Source organism: Hippocampus comes, unplaced genomic scaffold, assembly GCF_001891065.2.
Source record: "Hippocampus comes isolate QL1 unplaced genomic scaffold, H_comes_QL1_v1.1 scaffold30, whole genome shotgun sequence".
Classification (NCBI taxonomy): domain Eukaryota; kingdom Metazoa; phylum Chordata; class Actinopteri; order Syngnathiformes; family Syngnathidae; genus Hippocampus; species Hippocampus comes.
In genome coordinates, this window is record NW_017805705.1 from 654,671 (window position 1) to 669,128 (window position 14,458).

General features: G+C 44.1%; 2 protein-coding genes across 4 annotated transcripts in view; both read left to right on the plus strand.

Annotated features, from left to right (window-relative positions):
- cabp1b (calcium binding protein 1b) overlaps positions 1-3,857 on the plus strand; it is a 24,276-nt gene extending 20,419 nt beyond the window's left edge. For all 3 annotated transcript variants that reach the window (XM_019882939.1, XM_019882940.1, XM_019882942.1), the window contains 6 exons: positions 1,647-1,677; positions 1,764-1,907; positions 2,257-2,366; positions 2,744-2,818; positions 3,008-3,080; positions 3,806-3,857. In XM_019882939.1, the coding sequence (XP_019738498.1) occupies positions 1,647-1,677; positions 1,764-1,907; positions 2,257-2,366; positions 2,744-2,818; positions 3,008-3,080; positions 3,806-3,831 (459 nt within the window). In that variant the 3' untranslated portion in view covers positions 3,832-3,857. The remainder of the gene's footprint in view (positions 1-1,646; positions 1,678-1,763; positions 1,908-2,256; positions 2,367-2,743; positions 2,819-3,007; positions 3,081-3,805) is intronic.
- A 3,730-nt stretch (positions 3,858-7,587) lies between these two features.
- The window catches only part of LOC109523578 (trichohyalin-like), an 11,278-nt gene continuing 4,407 nt past the window's right edge, over positions 7,588-14,458 (plus strand). Inside the window, exons 1-3 of the mRNA XM_019882797.1 lie at positions 7,588-8,150; positions 12,389-12,807; positions 13,486-14,457. Coding sequence (XP_019738356.1) covers positions 7,810-8,150; positions 12,389-12,807; positions 13,486-14,457 — 1,732 coding nt within the window. The 5' untranslated portion in view covers positions 7,588-7,809. The remainder of the gene's footprint in view (positions 8,151-12,388; positions 12,808-13,485; position 14,458) is intronic.

Below are 14,458 nucleotides of genomic sequence, written 5' to 3' on the forward strand. Positions count from 1 at the left end.
GCATGTTTCTCAAAATAATGTGTTCTTACTACTTTCGAATTGAGACAAAATGGGACATTTTTACCACAGCTCGAGGAGCAGTGATGACGGAAAAAAAATTCTCTCTTGCCTTTTGCAATTTCAAATATGCTGTGATGGTGCTGCGTTTGCACCAACGCTGCCATTTGTAGGACGACGTCAAACGGGAAGAAATGCAACTTTGATTTCACTTTGCGGCTTTGCGGCAGTGACATCACACGTCCGACTTTTTTTTCGTCTTCTTGAACAAATCATATCAGTCAAGGGAGGCGAGCGTGACTGCGCCGATGTGCTGATGAGATGCGAGATGGCCGTTCCTTTTTGGACGCGGCGGTCGTCTCGCCACGCTCGCATAGCCGCGCTTGTCACGAGTACACGTGTACCGTAGCATGCCCTCAGGGTGTCAAGTTCAGTCATAAGAGTTATGATGCGCGTCAGTTAAAAATGATCATCCTACACCTTGAATCCAAACGTAACAAGAAATGCATGGTCATACATACGCATTTTCGCTCATGGAGGCAGCACTTCACGCACAAGACCGCGTGTTTGTGGCGCATGGACGACACCAAATGCGAATACCGCATCACCCCGTCGACAATATCACGGTGGCAATCAAGTATGTGCCGCTTTATCCGAAGCTAACGCTAATCTGTGTACCCAACAAAACTCAATGCAGCTCTGCTTACCTAGCAGGGCATGAAGAATTTGAGATTTTCTGCATGACGGTGCCTCAGCATCAATCGTGGTCTAGATAGTGTAGTCACTTGAAAGTGGCTTTGGATCTTCAGCCAGCCTACTAGCACATGTCATGCGGGGGGTGGGGGGGGTGGCGCTGTGTAGGTCAGGTTCTATGTAAATTTGCTGAATTGTCATGACATATTTTAGTCCCCTGTGACATTCTCTTTCAAAAATTGTCAAATTTGTCATAATGTTGTTTAAAATTGTTGAAAAACCGCCCCCCCCCCATGAATCACTGTTTAAAACGACCTAATAAGGTTGCTTACCTTTCATTGATGCCATTTTTTTTTTTTTTTTTTGGATTTTTTTTTCTTTCGGTACTTTTACCAAGTTGTTCCAAAACTCAATGCAGCTCTGCTTACCTAGCAGGGCATGAGGAATGTGGGATTTTCTGCATGACGGTGCCTCAGCATTAATCGTGGTCTAGATAGTGTAATCACTTGAAAGTGGCTTTGGATCTTCAGCCAGCCTACTAGCACATGTCATGCGGGGGGTGGGGGGGGTGGCGCTGTGTAGGTCAGGTTCTATGTAAATTTGCTGAATTGTCATGACATATTTTAGTCCCCTGTGACATTCTGTTTCAAATATTGTCAAATTTGTCATAATGTTTAAAATTGTTGAAAAACCGTGAATAACTGTTTAAAACGACCAAATAAGGTTGCTTACCTTTCATTGATGCCATTTTTTTTTTGGAATTTTTGTCTCTCCAGTAGCTTTCAGCAGCTGCTCTCACACAATTCTCCCTCGAATCACACATCCGCATATGTGCAATATTTATCTGTTTATTTCTCACGTCGCCACGCCGCGTTGGGGGGAGTGCTGTGATCTGGCACAGTTTGTATACTGACAGCAATGGTGGCCTTCTAATCCTCCCATGTGATTCCTTCCAGGACAGAGAGCTGCGGCCAGAAGAAATGGATGGTAAGCGAGAGTGACCAAAAATCAAATAGCCTCTCGTTGAAGTGGACTCGTGTCATTATTATTATTATCCTCCGATGTGCTCCCAGAGCTGCGCGAGGCGTTCAAGGAGTTTGACAAGGACAAAGATGGCTTCATCGGCTGCAAAGATTTAGGCAACTGCATGAGGACGATGGGATACATGCCCACAGAGATGGAGCTGATCGAACTTAGCCAGCAGATCAACATGAATCGTATAAAATCAAATAGCCCCTCGCTGAAGTGGACTCGTGTCATTATTATTATTATTATCCTCCGATGTGCTCCCAGAGCTGCGCGAGGCGTTCAAGGAGTTTGACAAGGACAAAGATGGCTTCATCGGCTGCAAAGATTTGGGCAACTGCATGAGGACGATGGGATACATGCCCACAGAGATGGAGCTGATCGAACTTAGCCAGCAGATCAACATGAATCGTAAGAGGACATCGTCAAACGATGGATGTCGAGAAAATTTGAGGACCGCCCCTCAAAAGACAGTTCAACGTGTGCACCGCGATGAGGTACATTCATTTATTTTTAATTTTTTATTTCTGTCTCCAACAGTTGGCGGACATGTCGACTTCGAGGACTTTGTTGAACTCATGGGGCCCAAACTTCTGGCTGAGACGGCGGACATGATCGGCGTGAAGGAGCTGCGTGATGCATTCAAGGAGGTGGAAACATTCATCCAATCATCCAACCATCGATTGCCTATCGCGCTTGCTCTCACTTGCAGTGGCGGGTGAGCTGGAGCCTAACGCGTCTTTCATAAATGTAACTTTCATGCTTTTCGAATAATAATGTAAAATTGGGGAGAGCATGACCGTATTTTCCGGACTCTAAGGCGCACCTAAAAGCATTCAATTTTCCCAATCCGAGAGTGCGCCTTATAATCCAATGTGCCTTATATATGGATCAATATTCAATAGGCTCTGACTCACCTGCGGCCCGAGTGAGCATAAGCGCGATACAAAATGGATGGAAGGACCCAAGAGTGGAATGTCAAAATGATTAAAAAAAAAGTAAAAAAAAGTAAACGTTTCATTTTCAGTTTGACACCAATGGCGATGGTCAGATCAGCACAGCCGAACTCAGAGAAGCGATGAAAAAGCTTTTGGGACAACAGGTACGAGTTTGTGCGTGCAATCAGAGGCCATTTCATTAGGTACACGGGCATGGTTTGCAAGGAAGTTGTCCAGAATTTTAGAAACAGCTTCCAGTGTGAAGAAGTGCCGCTCGACAGACCACGCCCTCAATTATGAATAACTCCCTGACAATGTCAATCAGAACAGAGCGTGGCTTTTTCCCTTTTCAGGTCGGTCACAGAGATCTGGAGGACATTTTACGAGACATAGACCTCAACGGAGACGGTCATGTGGATTTTGAAGGTATGAAATGACATTATTTACTTGATGCAATATTCACATTTTTAAAATGGTACATTTGGGGTTGGTTAACTGTCATGTAGAACTGTCGAAATTCGAAGAAACAACATCAAGCAATATTTCATTTTGTGTGTCGGGGATAAATGTGGCTTTCACTTTTTGCGTTTTGAATTTTTTGAATTTTTTTTTTCCCTACTGAGCTCAAATTTAAAGCACACACCGTCTGTGGGGGATGAACGTGCCAGTGTGTCTGTCAGATTATCTTCATGGGGATTATGTCACCTCAAAGATTAGCCTCCCCCCAACAAACACACACACACACACACACACACACACACACACACACACAGAGCGACAGAAGGGTGCATATTAGCTGTGAGGGATCAGAATATCAAGGAGCACTGCCTCATATATATATATTTTTTTTTAGGAAATGCTACAGTGACGTGCTCGTTCATCTGAGGCACATAAGTAGCTAGCTGCTGTAGACATTGTGTCTAAATAGCGACATTTACTGTCAAAAGCAAGACCTGAGCAGGAGTCATAATAGTATGTTAAAAAAAAAGAGTTACAGGTCAAGAGATTAAAATATTTACCAATATTTTTAGAATATTGAAAAAAATGAGCAAATATGCAAATCTGTGGGCGCGGGGGGTCGACTGTATACTAAATGCTGTGACGTTCAACTCGACCTAACACACGTGTGCTGCTTTGTCTTAAATTGGCAGAATTTGTGAGGATGATGTCTCGATGACTTGACCTGCTGACCTTTTTGGAGAGGGAAAAAAAAATTTTTAAATCATATCAAGTCAGCCCTGAAACTGCAACGCTGGAGCCCAACGGCTGGCGAGCACAGCAAGTCAACACTGTTTTGGGTGTCTTCTCCTGCTGTTTCTTTCAACACATTTCTTTGGACTAGCAACCTTTTTGTTTTTTTTTTTATATCAAGGATTTTTTTTTTCTGGTATGGTTGGTGCTAATGTGCTTGTTGAGTTGAGTAAATCTATCTGACAATACCATTTAATGTGTAGCGATTTAGACGATGTCGTCCACTGAGACCCGACGAGTTCGTGTGGATTTACTAAGCTGCTGGTAAGTAAAAAAAAAAAAACAAAAAAAAAATGGAGGTTTTCTCAGGGGTTATTTTCTAGAGACGTGATACGTTCATAGCACCAGTGGAATGGTGAAATGCACTAGGAGATATTAAGGTGGGAGAGGAGAGGAGAGGAGAGGAGAGGAGAGGAGAGTTGAACAAGGTGAAGGGCGAGGTTCGAGGCTGAATGCAAAAGCGCGGACACACGATGGCAATATGGACATCTCTGTGCGGTCTTGTCAAAATGTGTCATTTTGTTTCTGGTGCATATTCTCGTTGCCCCCACCTGTAGATATTTTCCCATTCATTGAGCGCACCTTGCAGTAAGTTTTTTTTTTCTGTCATGAAATGCCATGTAACAAAAAGAGAATTTTCTAGTTGTAAAAAAAATGTCATTTTATGGTCTTTTTCTGTGTGCATTAAGAACTCCTCATGCAGGTATTCTGAGGCAGGTATACTGAAAGTCATTTTATGGTCTTTTTTCTGTGTGCATTAACACCTCCTCATGCAGGTATTCTGAGGCAGGTATACTGAAGCAAGTTGTACAGTGCATAGAAAATATTTACACGCCCCTGTTTGAGTTTTGGTCATATTTATATTTAAAAAAGGGCAAATCATTTCAAAGCTTTTTTTTTTTTTTTGAACAAGGTGAAGGGAATGTTTAACAGTTCCAAATAACAGTCAATGTTCGTACAAAACTTTACAGCGTCTGCTGTGAAAAAAAAAAAGTCATGAAAAGCCTACTAGAACAGGGAAACTTTATTTTGGGTTAATCAGAGGGCCACTAGAAATGATGGCAGGTGTGCTGACTCCGATTCAACGTGAGTTGAGCTTCATTCCCAGTTGTAAGAGGGTGTGCACACTTGTGCAACCACATTATTCCACTTCCACACACGTTTCTTTTGTCTTCTCTCTAGGTTTTTTTTTCTTTTTTCATTGAGTATAGAAGATGTAGGTCCCATGAATGGTGGCAAACATTTTGAAACGATTTATCTTGGCACTTAAACAGGGGTGTGTAGACTTTTTATCACCACTATGTACAGCAGATTCGAGGGGCATTTTAAACATTCCATCCTGATTCTGAATATCATTGTGCATGATTATCCAGATTTTTTTTTTTTGTGAGATTGCAAAAAAAATTATTATCATTAGATTTTATAATGATACTGTTCTGTAATGTTGGTTGTGTTTTCTGCATTTCTGAATGCATTTATATTAACTTTAAGACCTCAAAATACATAAAAAATTGTGGGCAAAAGATCAGTCAGGAAAATAATTTCAGATTGGATATTGACAAGCTGCTGGGAGTCAGATGAATTCTATGAAAACAACACGGGACTGACTGTAAAATATGAAGATGGTGTTCTGGGGCTGCTTTGCTCTATCCGGCACTGGGTATATTGAATCTATGCAGGTCAGGGGCTCCCCCAGAAAAACTGAAAATCCTATTTTCTAGGGCCTCAGTCAGTCATGGGCCCTTTTCCTTCTTTTATGGTCAATTTTGTCCATGTGTGTAATTTGGTCAATCGACCTCATGCGTCAACTGGCCCCGTTTACTAAAAGCTGTTCTTTCAATTGAGTGTTTTCTACATATCAATAAAGGAGCAGTACGTGTTTCTTTATGCACAAAAGCCAAAGAAAGTTGACAAAACTATAATTTGACATTGAGTAAAGCACAAGGTATGCAGGTTATGTCATCAAATCAAGAAAATAGAAAGCTCGAAAGGGAATCCTCATTACTTGTCATAACTGTGTGAAAACTATGCATGCCGAAAGCAATTTGTAGCAGATTTTCCGGTTGAATAAAGGTTTTTATGACATGCAGCACTTGAGCGGTGTGACTTGTTCATGTTTGGTAAATTGTGTCAACTCGATTAGTAAAACAAATCACTGTCATGTTGCTGAATTTCGACCACTTTTGAAACATTCACTCTCTAGTGCCTGCTCAAATCCAGTGAGACGGCCAATGCCAGATCAAAATCCCTCCAGCGGGAGCCCTCAGCCCAGGGGGCCAGGTGGACTCATTGGCCATATTGGTACAGACACCCCCCCCCCCCCCCCCCACACACACACACGCTGTCAGCCATCCACAGCTTGAAGGGGGACTTTGTGATGGCCCTTGAGAGGGAACATTACTCTTTGCTCGGGGGACTGTCATCTGCGATGTTGACACTCCAGGGAGGGAAGAGAGCATCTGTATTTTGAAGACATGATATTGAGATAACAAACTAAGCCTGAAAGTGCAAGAAAGACACCCTCCTCTTTCAATGCCAAATTGTACTGCTAAAGCTATCGCTTGCTCATCTTTTTGGGGGGTTTATCCAATTGTATCATAACAAAGGTAATTTGGGGGGGGGGGGGGTTCGCCCCTTCCCATGGAAATCTGCAAACAAGCCAAATTGAACCAGAAATCAGAATGTTCTGAAGAGACGTTATCAGAGCAGAAAAGGTACCGCAAATCACAGGCAGACATCTAGTGGCCACAAGGTAGAACTACAACATCTTTCACTTTCAGTCACTTTCTGCAAAGGGCACTTGTTTGATGCTGGGAGTCTGAACTTTTAATATCAATATCATAACTTCACTCTAAATCCTCCCTCATTCCAAGACTCAAAAACGAAAACTCTAAAATGAAGACTCTAAAATAACCGCATGTGTGAATGTGAGTGTGAAATCAATTTTTGATTGCTGCACAACTTACGATTCAGTAGAACCGAGGCAACAATCGTGTCGATCTCCAGTGTTATTGTGTGGTCAAAGACAAACGCGGTGCAGTAGAAGCCCTCTTACGTCACTTTGGTAATTGGCTCAAAAGTCTATAAATACGCGTGTGTGAGGCGAGCGCCAGGAAGTGGACTGGTGGCTAAGCACATGTGATATAACGGTACACAATGCGCTTTGTGTGTTTCGCGATGGAAATGATCACAATTGAATTTCAGTGCATCGTTTTGTTCTTATTCGAACGTGTCTCTTTGAATGCTTGCACTTGTGTGTGCTGTGATCAGAGCACAGTACACAGCCAAATTTAAATACATACAGCCATGTATTTTGACATGCTGTATTTAACATGAAAGTATAATTGCAGTGTCGGTACACTCTTCATGTAGATTTATATACTTTGAGAAATTAGTCTTTATGGCATCTTATCCTTGCTTTCTTTGAGGTAATACTCCGGCATTTTAACTTTATACTAATGGCTTAAATACTTGAAGTACTAGTAGAGTATTGCTAGCTGTATCTGTTCTATACATCATATTGTATGTACCGTACACTGTATATAAACAATCTCGAATGAACCATACGACTGGAAGCATTTGCAAAAATTGATTAGTTATGCAATAATATATCAATAAGGTTTGGATTTTCTTCAGCATCATCAAATATTTTTGTAAATACATATTTTTTGTTTTTGATCGTCTCTGTCTGTCCGTTAGCGATGTCAGGTGTGCGCCATCAGCAGAATTAATTTGTTCGTGTGGGGGCGGGGCTTCGCTTGAACCCAGCCCGCCCAGTCTCATCTTAACCACGCCCACTCCGCCCAGTCCCAATGTCCGGCCAGTATCACGCTGTACTTGAGCAACTTTTCCTTGAGCCGGCGGGCCGCCAAGTCTAAGCCGCCCAGCGACCACAAAAGCCGGCATGTCGTTTCTGGATCAACCCTGGTGCCCCACCAGCGTCCAGGTGACCGTGCTTCAAGCCCGTGGCCTCAGGGCGAAGGGCAAAGGCGGCACCAACGACGCCTACGCGCTCATGCAAGTGGGCAAAGAAAAGTACCAGACTTCGGTGGTGGAGAAGAGCGTGGCTCCCGTGTGGAAGGAGGAAGCCGCCTTCGAGCTGCCGCAGCACGGCGCGGGAGGGGAGCGAGGCACGCTGCGCGTTCACGTCCTACACCGAGCCCTGGTGGGACCTGACAAGCTGCTGGGTCAGGCCGTCATCGACCTGGTGCAGCTCGCACAGGACAAGAACCGTAACAAAACCGAGTAAGTGCAGGACCTTTGAATTGTCACGTTGACAGGATGGATTAATGCAACCTAGTGCAGGGATGTGTCATTTAAATGCTGGAGTCGGGGCCACCATTTTTCATGAGTGATACTTGGCCACGTAGGACACGCACTTTCTAACCTGACCTGATGTATGACAAAAATGCTATTTTAAAAACCGGACAAAATGCGTGCGTACGTGCAAAAGGTTTCGACAATACATCTTTTGATGCATCGATAAAAAAAAAAATCCACTTCCCTAATCCAATGACAATGTTTGAAGCAAACAAAAAAAAAGACAAAAATTCACTCAAAATTATTGAAGTACTATATTTGTCTTGCATATCATTCCAAATCTGCAAAAAAATATTAGGCCTTCTCACATTGTAGTATAGGGCAGCGTAAGACGCAGTGTAAGTGCAACCAAGACATGTCTGCCCTCTAGTGGTGAGTGGTGATATTACAACTTAAAACTACAGCTAACAGCTGCATATTTGCAGTTTGGCACCCATGGATTTGAATATTCACGTTTTTTTTTCAGAAAAAAACGAATATTGAAAGTTTGTCGATGTTTTTCGAGGATTTTTTTTTTTTTTTTAATTGAACAAGGGGCCACTCAGAATCTGGTTACGGGCCACAAAAAAAGAAAAATAACTGCACAGAAGTCATATTTTCTTAAGGCTTACAAAATACACAAAAATTAAGGGCCACCACGCAAAAATGCTTTATGTAGGACCCCGGTAACTCAAAACACTCCTCTCCGAAATTATTTTTGCATACCAAAGAGCATCTAGTTTTACTTGTCATGTGTTTTGTGTGTTAAAATAGTAATTTATCTTCGCACTTGTATGCCGCAGAAAGTGTTGTGTTCTGCTAAGCTGGTTGTAAGTAGTTTATTCCTCCACCATGTGACCAGCAGCCTGCAGACCAGCCTCCCTTCTTTCTCACCTACTTCTTATTACCGGGCAATGCAACTCAACTTGAACCCCCCCCCCCATCCGCCACCACTTTCTTCCATCATTCTGGTCCTTCCTGGTCATTCGCCGCCGTGTTCTTTAAAGGCTTTGTTGCCATTTGGTGAGGTGCTTGCAAGCAGGGTGAGAACGCACGTTGCCCGTGAGGTTTTATCGGTCCGAGGCCTCGCATTCCTGGCTGCTTTATCAGTGAAAAATAAACAGCGGATGACCCGCAAGGTCATTTCTTTGACAAAAACAGCGCTCTTCGCCGCTGTTAAAGCTCGTGTTCGAATCCAACATGATTTCATAGAAGCTTTTATTATTGTCAACAGTCGCGTCGCATTTGCAATAACTTGGTTTGCTTGATCAGTAAAGGGATGGAACTAAAAGATGGACTTTGACATGAAAGCAATTTTATGGAGGGTGCCTATTATCAGTTTTATTACCGCCACCAAGTACCGGTCGGTTATGTTTTGATAAGTGTGGGCTTGATAGACAGCGGGCAACTTCCTGCCGTTTGTTTTCTTTTTAATTCAGTATCAGGCCGCTTATTTTCCGTTAAATATTAGCGAGAATCCTCACCAGTAATTCCTGGATAATCTGTAAATCAGATTTGCGCAACATCTGCTCAGCGGCAGAGAGTTCAGAAAATAATCTCAAACCAAATTAAATCCGGATCTGTTTCAGTTTGCTCAATCACAGTACTTGAAATTGAACATGGCACATCATAAGTACAGGGATGGCGCTACACCGGGGCTAGCGGGGGGCTATAGCCACCTCAGTCTGTGTAGCCTCAGTTAAGACGCTCCAGCATTTTATTTGATATTCTAAAATATATTTGCAAATTATTTTCTTAGTCCCCCTTTGTATGGGTCAAGCCCCCCCCCCCTTTACTACCAGGATAGAAAAAAAATCCTGGAGCCAGGAAAATCATTTTCAAATGTTGACATAGCAACAGTGTGGCTTTAGCTCTGTGAGCCTTACTAACAATGTGGCTCCGCTGGGGACATCAATGGAATTTAGCAGTTTTGAGGCGCTGGTTTGAGAAATAGTTTTCTTAAAGAGGACGCGCAAAGGAAAACCGACTTGAATTTCTTGCATAGAAATAATTTTCCTGTCTGGAGTGCCTGTCCATACATTTGTGAAACTACACAAATGGCTGCCTTTTTCCGAAAATGTGCCTGCGAGCAACCTGTTGTGAATTTTGCAGAGTTGTGTGAATTCTTTGTGTCTGGCAATGTCTGCTGCATGTGCCACATGCATGGATCAGCTCCAGCACACGACCTGACAAGTGTAATTTCAGCGGCTTGGTGATAAAGTCCTCATGGGGGCTCTTCTTTTTGTAGTAGTAGTGTGTGTGTATGTGTGTGTGTGCGTGTGTGTGTGTAATGTTTTTGGTGATGATATGAGGACGGGATATTTTCTTGAGACTTCTCAAGCTAGACATCCTGTTGCTGAAAACGCAACACAAGTTGTTTAGAGTGTGCTCTAATGTGCATCATTAGTCCAGAGAACAACCTATCAGTTCTCCCAAGTTACGGGAAGCACAATGTTCTCTCCAGCTCCACCCCGTCCCGTCTCTGATGTCCAAAACCTTGGCTGGACACATTGATGGCCTGCTTTGATAAGTTCCATCCATTTTTTTTGCTGCATGGACACTTATCATGCTGAGCCGACTCTTCTCCTGCTCACCCAGCTGTGCGCTGTGATAAGAGGTCTCCACCGGAGCAGCCATTGTCTTATCGTGACTACACGCCGCACAGGGAAGGATGTGTGTGTGTGTGTGTGTGTGTGTGTGTGTGTGTGTGTGTGTGTGTGTGTGTGTGTGTGTGTGCGCGTGCACACGCACACAAAAAGGCGAACGCTTGTTGACAAGGTTGAGTCATGCGCTGAACCTCCACTTTGCACACAAGTGGCAGATTAGTCAGCTTGAAGCCATCATCCTCACCCGGGCATGAAGTGAAAACTTCCCTGACATTTTGGTAACTTCCGCTGTGTTGCAATTGGGAGTCGCTCACTTCCCTCTTTCATTTTTTTTTTTTTAACTTCTTGTGCAGTTCGTTTTCTATCAATGAAGGGAGATTCGTGGTCAAAGCTTGACACCGTCAGCTACAATCTGCTGCTCTATGAAAGGACATCAATCGAAAGTAAAGGATTCATGTGTGCTTAGGGTACCTTCAAGGCGACATATTCAGTTTCAAACCGTTCCCAAGTGTCTTCATATTTGTGACTTGCTTTTGTCAAAATACAAAAAAAGCAGAACTATTACATTCGCACTTTGCTGCAAGATAGCATCGTGATCCGAGAACGTTGATACACGTGATGCATTTGAGCCACATCTGTTAGTTTTCAAGACGGCTTGACATACTCAATACTTGGCCTCACGGCCCGCAGCTCCAAAATACCAGAGAGACTCCCGCACGCACGCGCGCACCGACACGCGCCCGCAGAAAGCGCCTTCCTCATTTCCCCAGGAATCCAGATTTCAGTTGGAGTTGTTTGTTCAGATTTATGCTCGATAAGCTCTTTTTTTATGCCGACTCACTGATTTTGTGACTTGCCGCCCCTCCCCTCAAGACCCCTCAGAGCCAGCAGGCTCACTGTTGTCTCGCCACGTCAGACCTTATTGTCACGAAAAAAATAATAAAACAAAAGATTCTTACATTCAATCTTCACAATAAAAGCATTCGTTCAAACGCTTCACTGCTCCGTTTTTATTTCCTTTTTGAAAACTTTCCAATGGAGTCGTTTTCCATTTTTCCAGGAGCAGGATCATAGTTTCCGTTTAGAACATGGGAGGTAAAAACCTTGTTGTGCACATTTGGATTCCGTTTTTTTTTTTTCCTCAACCAAAGCACGCTCTCCGGTGTTTCGGTTAATAACGCCTCACATTTGTTATCAATCGTAGCCAAAAACAAATCGGAAGCTCAATCTTGACATTGAGTACTATTCTTCGTCTTTGTGCTCTTTTTCGTTCAGTGACTTCATTGCTTACACCAAGATATGATTCATTTTAGCGACATCATTTTTTTTCCCCTCTGTCGCTAACATTGAAAAAGATCGAACATCCAAGTGTCAGAGAGAACTGTCGATGACCTTCGAGGTTGAGTCTATGTGACATCATATGAAGTAAGGTGGCTACTAAAGCTTTCATTTAAAACCGTGACATGGCTGCCAGTGACACTCTCTTACAAAGTCAGCCGTCGATTCCTTACCCTCTTGAACTACTTTCGCGTTATCGAAAGTTTTTGCTCTTTGAATCCAAGTGGCTCTCGTGCGCAGGTGGTTCAAGTTACTGGACAAGAGCGGCAAGGCGGACAAAGACCGAGGCGAGGTGCTGGTGGACATCCAGTTCATGAGGAACAACATGACGGCCAGCATGTTCGACCTCTCCGCCGCGGGCAAGTCTCGATCCCGCTTGGGCAAGCTCAAGGACAAAGTCCGGGGCAAGAAAAAAGAATGGGACGCGCCGGCGGCGGCGTCCACGCAGGTTCTCACCGACAGCGAGGAAGAAGAGGACGGGGAGGCAGCTGCGGGCAAAGAGGAGGAGGAGAAGAAGAAGAAACCGAAAATCAAGTCTTTGTTTTCTCACAAGTCGAACCTGCAGAGGAACATGTCGCAATCCATGTCCATCCTGCCCGCTAAGAACACCCCGCTGAGCGGCAGCCTATCGTCTGGGCTCAACGCGGACGCCTCCGAAGGTCAGTGGGCTCTTTTTCGACGGCTACTGTACACAAAAAAAAACAAAACAAGGAAATTGCGAAAAAAGGTGACCATTTGTATTGAGGATTGATCTCGAGTGGAAAAAGTCAGCGTAGAGTGTCTGCTCAGTCCATATGTTGGCATGCTACTTCCTGTTTGGTTGAGGACGCTACCTTATTTGATTCTGAGGAAGAGGTAAGCTTTCCATTGTGACTTAAAAAAAAATGAGACAGGAAGGAGGGTTACACAGAAAATGACAAGACGGTCCCATTTCAGATTTTCCTGCAGGGATGGATGGATGGGACACCCTATAAATGAACTGAATTTTGCCTTTGTGTAGGTCTACTTGCCCAACTTTTACTGAGCCGAGGCACACATTTTACATTCGAAAAATGTTCCAGAAAGTATGAAGACTGAAATAATTGTGATCTTGTCTCAATTTCAACTCAAAGAGTTGAGTTACTGGGCCCGTTTAACTCATTCACTCCCAAAGACGTTTTTAAACGTCTTTTCAGACTTGGTCCAGAATTGTCTGGTACGGAATGAGTTTAATTGGACGCAAAGCCAAGAGTCGCAGGACTTCTTCTACTGTACGACTGGCATGAATTCATCACGGGTCTATCAAACACGAGTTGGGGTCCTTGTCAAATGTTCCCCTTTGGTCCCATCTTTTATAGGTAAGAAGAAATTCAAGTTCATGAAACACAAGCGCTCCGGCAGCTCGGACAGCAAAGAGTCGTCGTCGTCGTCGTCTCAGAAACGTGCAGCTGTGGAAAAGAGCAACCTGTGCATCAATGGGAGTCACGTTTACTGCGAGGAACCTTCGCCGCGCACCGCTCGCATCGGTTCCAACTTCAGTCTGGCCAGCTCGGGACGCGGCTCCATGGAGGACGTTCCGGAAAGCTCCCCGCCGTCGCTCGACTCGCTCCCGGCGATAAGGCAGCACACGCCCTGGGAGGAGGAAGAGGAGGAGGAGGAGGAACAGGAAGAAAAGAGCAACGAGGATGTGGACACCAAGGAGGAGATGGAAGCGAGAGAAGAGTCGGACGGGTCCGCTTATAAAGTGAGGATTTACGGGGAGAGGGATGAAGAGAAGGCCACGATTGAGGAAGAAGAAGAAGCGAGAAGACAAGATCTGGAGAAGAGGAGACAGGAGGAGGAGGAGAAGACGAGAAGAGAAGAACTGGAAAGAGTAACAATGGAAAAGAGGAGAAGAGAGGAAGAAGAGAGATTAGAAGAGGAAAAGAGAAGACGGGAGGAAGAGGAGAGGAAAAGAGAGGAAGAGGAGAGGAGGAGAAGGGAAGAACTGGACAGATTAGAAGAGGAAAAGAGAAGACAAGAGGAAGAGGAGAGGAAAAGAGAGGAAGAGGAGAGGCTGAGAAGAGAAGAACTGGAAAGAGTAACAATGGAAAAGAGGAGACGGGAGGAAGAGGAGAGGTTGAGAAGAGAGGAACTGGACAGACTAGAAGAGGAAAAGAGAAGACAAGAGGAAGAGGAGAGGAAAAGAGAGGAAGAGGAGAGGTTGAGAAGAGAAGAACTGGAAAGAGTAACAATGGAAAAGAGGAGACAGGAAGAAGAGCAGAGGAAAAGAGAGGAAGAGGAAAGGAGGAGAAGCGAAGAACTGGAAAGATTAGAAGAGGAAAAGAGGAG